The 4,034-nt window shown below is 42.9% G+C and overlaps 1 protein-coding gene across 1 annotated transcript; it reads left to right on the top strand.

Moving 5' to 3' along the window:
- Nucleotides 1–1,667: 1,667 nt before the first annotated feature.
- On the top strand, nucleotides 1,668–3,278 carry LOC308309683 (dnaJ homolog subfamily C member 3-like; the record flags this gene model as incomplete). Its single annotated transcript, XM_080755596.1, has 1 exon — nucleotides 1,668–3,278. One exon carries the CDS (start codon nucleotides 1,668–1,670, stop codon nucleotides 3,276–3,278), a length of 1,611 nt encoding a protein of 536 aa, XP_080611722.1.
- Nucleotides 3,279–4,034: the final 756 nt, after the last annotated feature.

Here is a 4,034-nt window from a genome sequence, read left to right as displayed (position 1 = left end):
AGCCGACATAATGGATAATAACAAGCTTTTATAATCAGTAACGCAACATTGTAAAGATTAATCCAGTGATTCCCAACCATATGCTTTTGTGTTACAAACAAAACAGATTTCAAATGTCTGTGAGTTACTGCTCCAACAAAACAGATATGTTATTTTAATTTCTCACATGGTTCAAATATTGAAATGATCCAATCCAATCAATCAAAGATTAGAAAAGATTAAGATGTTCCCTGTTTATTTAGAGCATTTTATAACATGTTATGAAAGAGATCGACGTGGCTCTTTTGTTGACTATTGGGAATTGGGATATATTTGCCACACAATACAAAAATAAAATATGCATGTATATTATTATTATATGTGCGATTTCAACTTGAAGACATCTTTTTTTGAACATGGAGAACTATTTCTGGTCAGGCCAGTAGACCAGAGCAAGAAAGTATATCAAGTCATCTAGTTAGGCTGGAGTTGTCTTTGGATGCTTGGCATTGCTTGCTAGGCCCTGCCTCCAAATTGTTCCCCCTCTGTGATATCCAGGCCAATAGGTGTAACCAGAGACAAGATAGGCTTCATATGTTATGGCTGATAATAATTCCCATTCAATTAATCAACCGGCAGGCTAAACCTGGGAGCTAAAACAAACTGTAATGAAGCGCAATAAAAATATTTATATAACAAAAAGGTGCTGTAAACTGAAACTTTCTGACAGTGGGCAGGCAAGCCTTTCTTCCAGATCAACACATAACTGTTTGAAACCAATTGAAGGCCACGTACATGTAGCAGTCTTGCTACATGTACATGTACAACCTCCTGACATTGATGTTGTATGTACCTACAGTACAGTATATGTAGAACAAAAATATGATAATATGCTTCTATAAGATGCTGGCAACAGGCAATTTCAAATGACATCAGTATAATATACTGATGTCATCTTCAAATGACATCAGTATAATATACTGATGTCATTTGAAATTGCAATGCCAAACAGTGACATACAAATAAAAACCTACTTGCACTGGTGTGATAGGCGGCAGAATTATGAGTTAACTGCCTGTTGTCAGCATCTTATAGAAGCATATTATCATATTTTTGTTCTACATATACTGTACTGTAGGTACATACAACATCAATGTCAGGAGGTTGTACATGTACATGTAGCAAGACTGCTACATGTACATGGCCTTCAATTGGCTTCCCTACATTGGCATGTTATGTCACGGATGTCACGCTTGTGAAAAAATGTTCACTCGTTAACATTGCTTTTCTGGTGAGACTGGTGACACTCCGCCCGCAAGACATGGCCAATGAAGTACAGTGTCACAAGCGTGACGTTAGGTATTTTGGATAGAACATTTTTAAATATGGAAATAACTGATGTCATAGTAATGATGTCATACACGATTGACTGGCCTTCAAGTACTGTGATGACGGGTACTTATAAGAGAAAGTTGAAGTTGTCTTACAGTTGATCAAGCATTTAATTTTCTTGTGACCATTTAGCACTGAATTGTAGGGGACAGAACCATAAGTAGACTGTCATATGTAGCATTGCATCTACAGAAGTAAAAGATGAGGAGTTTATGAACAATAACAAGTTCAATCAATTCAAATTGCTATACTGTATGTGTTAAGATTATAACAGAAACGTTATAAGTCTTATTGCCATGGATTCGTGGGGGGTCCGTGTCTTTGTCCTGTCATCTCTGTGTCTGTTGTGTACCATCCTATACCCCCAGCTGGGTCGTGTCTCCACATGGGTATCCCATGCAGAGATTGAGAAGCACTCAGAGATGGGCCGCAAGCCTCTCTTGGATGATAACCATGTGGAGATTGAGCAGCACTTGGAGATGGGCCATCGCAAGCGTCTCGTGGATGATACCCATGTGGAGATTACCGACCAGCACTTAGACAAGGGCCGCAAGCTTCTGGCAGCTGGTCAACTTGCCGAAGCACTATCCCACTACCACTCTGCTGTAGAAAGTTTCCCTGAAAACTACCTAACCTACTACAAGAGGGCTGCGGTGTTCCTGGCCATGGGGAAATTCAAATCTGCCCTGCCTGACCTCGCCAGAGCTGTCCGTCTCAAGCCTGACTTCTTGGCTGCCAGGATACAGAGAGGAAATATCCTGTTGAAGCAAGGTGACACCCAAGGGGCCAGGGAAGACTTCCAGGCAGTGCTGGATCGTAACCCTGCACAGGCAGAGGCCAAGGACCTGCTGATGAGAACCAACGAGCTGGAGGACCTTCAGGAAAAGGCCCATGCTGCCCACCACCAGGGCCACTACAGCACTACTATCACCATGCTGGAACGAGTCATAGAGCTCTCGCCGTGGGATCCCGAGTCGCGGGAGCTCCGTGCCAAATGCTACATCCACCTGGAGGATCCCCAGAAGGCCGTCCTCGACCTCAGAGTGACAACACGCCTACGCAACGACAACGGCGCTGCCTTCCTAAAGCTGAGCATGTTGCACTACAGCCTCGGACAACACCATGACTCACTGACTCAAATTCGGGAGTGTCTGAAGCTGGATCATGAAGATAAGGAGTGTTTCAGCCACTACAGACAGGTGAAGAAACTTGGCAAGCAGCTGGACTTGGCACAGGAGCTCTTCCAGGGAAGAAGATATCAAGAAGCCATTGACAAGTATGAGTCAGTAATGAAGACGGAGCCTAACATCCCATACTACACCAACCTGGCCAAGGAGAAGATATGCTTCTGTCTGGTCAAGCTTAAAATGGCTGATGATGCCATAGATACTTGTTCAGAGGCCCACCAGAGAGACCCTCGCAACGCCAACATCCTTAGGGATCGAGCCGAGGCGTTCATCCTCAACCAGGAGTATGAGAAGGCGGTGGAGGACTACCAGGCGGCCATGGAGTTTGATAGGAACAGTAATGAGATCAGAGAAGGTCTGGAGAAGGCACAGAAACTGCTCAAAATGTCCCACAAGAGAGACTACTACAAGATCCTTGGTGTCAAGAGGAATGCCAACAAACAGGAAATCAAAAAAGCATACAGGAAGTTGGCACAGCAGTGGCACCCGGACAACTTCCAGTCAGAAACAGACAAGAAGAAAGCAGAGAAGAAATTCATTGACATCGCCTCAGCTAAAGAGGTCCTCACCAACACAGAGATGCGGCAAAAGTTTGACACTGGTGAGGACCCACTGGACCCAGAGAGCCCGCATAATGGTGGGCAAGGTGGGCAAGTTTGGCCCTTTTTTCATCCCTTTGATTCCGCTAACAACTATCATTTCAAATTCCACTATAATTAGGGTGGACTTCCATAAATGACGGGGTAATTGGGACTTTGTTTAAAACTGGACATAGTATTAAGAGGCCAATATAAAATCTGTGGAGAAACTCTCAGCCTCACCTTGGGATATTTTATCAACTAAAGTTGAAGTTGTATATCTGTATCTCTCACTCTGGACAGATATACCCATATATGGACATGCTTGACATCGATGTGTAGTACTGATAATCAGAGCACTGCTTTTTACAGATGCCATAGTCATCATAGACTGACCTCCAAGACTTTACAAGCTGGTAACCGTAAACAACAATCACATTAACATAGCCAAATACAAAAAAAAGCTAAATAAATAAATAAATAGACAAATAAAACTTTTTTCCCTTCTCTAAACTATTGATTACATTGTCCAACTTCTGCGCGGAAGACAGTCAACAGACCTAGACCCACTGTGCATAGTTTCCCCAGTTTTTGAGGGCCCCTCCTATGCCCAGCTTTCCGGGTTTGTGTAAATAAACACAAACATTGAAGACGGAACGCAAATTGTGATTGGCCAGAATGAGATCATATATGATGATAAGAGCGACCCTCACTTGTTTTTTTTTCTCCCACTCCTGAGTCCTGAGTGGCTAATTGGCTTCCAAAGTTTGAGAGAGGCCTGTTATACAGAAAATGACAAATCATCAATCATCTGATCAACCCCTAATTTGATTCATATTGAGTACAGGTACTACAACTTATTTTTGTATGGCTTCCTTCAGATGATGCAGCATCATAC

Source organism: Protomyctophum bolini (genome assembly GCF_963924005.1).
Source record: "Protomyctophum bolini genome assembly, chromosome: 22".
In the NCBI taxonomy this organism is placed as follows: domain Eukaryota; kingdom Metazoa; phylum Chordata; class Actinopteri; order Myctophiformes; family Myctophidae; genus Protomyctophum; species Protomyctophum bolini.
The sequence above is the reverse complement of the archived record's forward strand: the minus strand, read 5'-3'. Positions and strand labels throughout refer to the sequence as shown.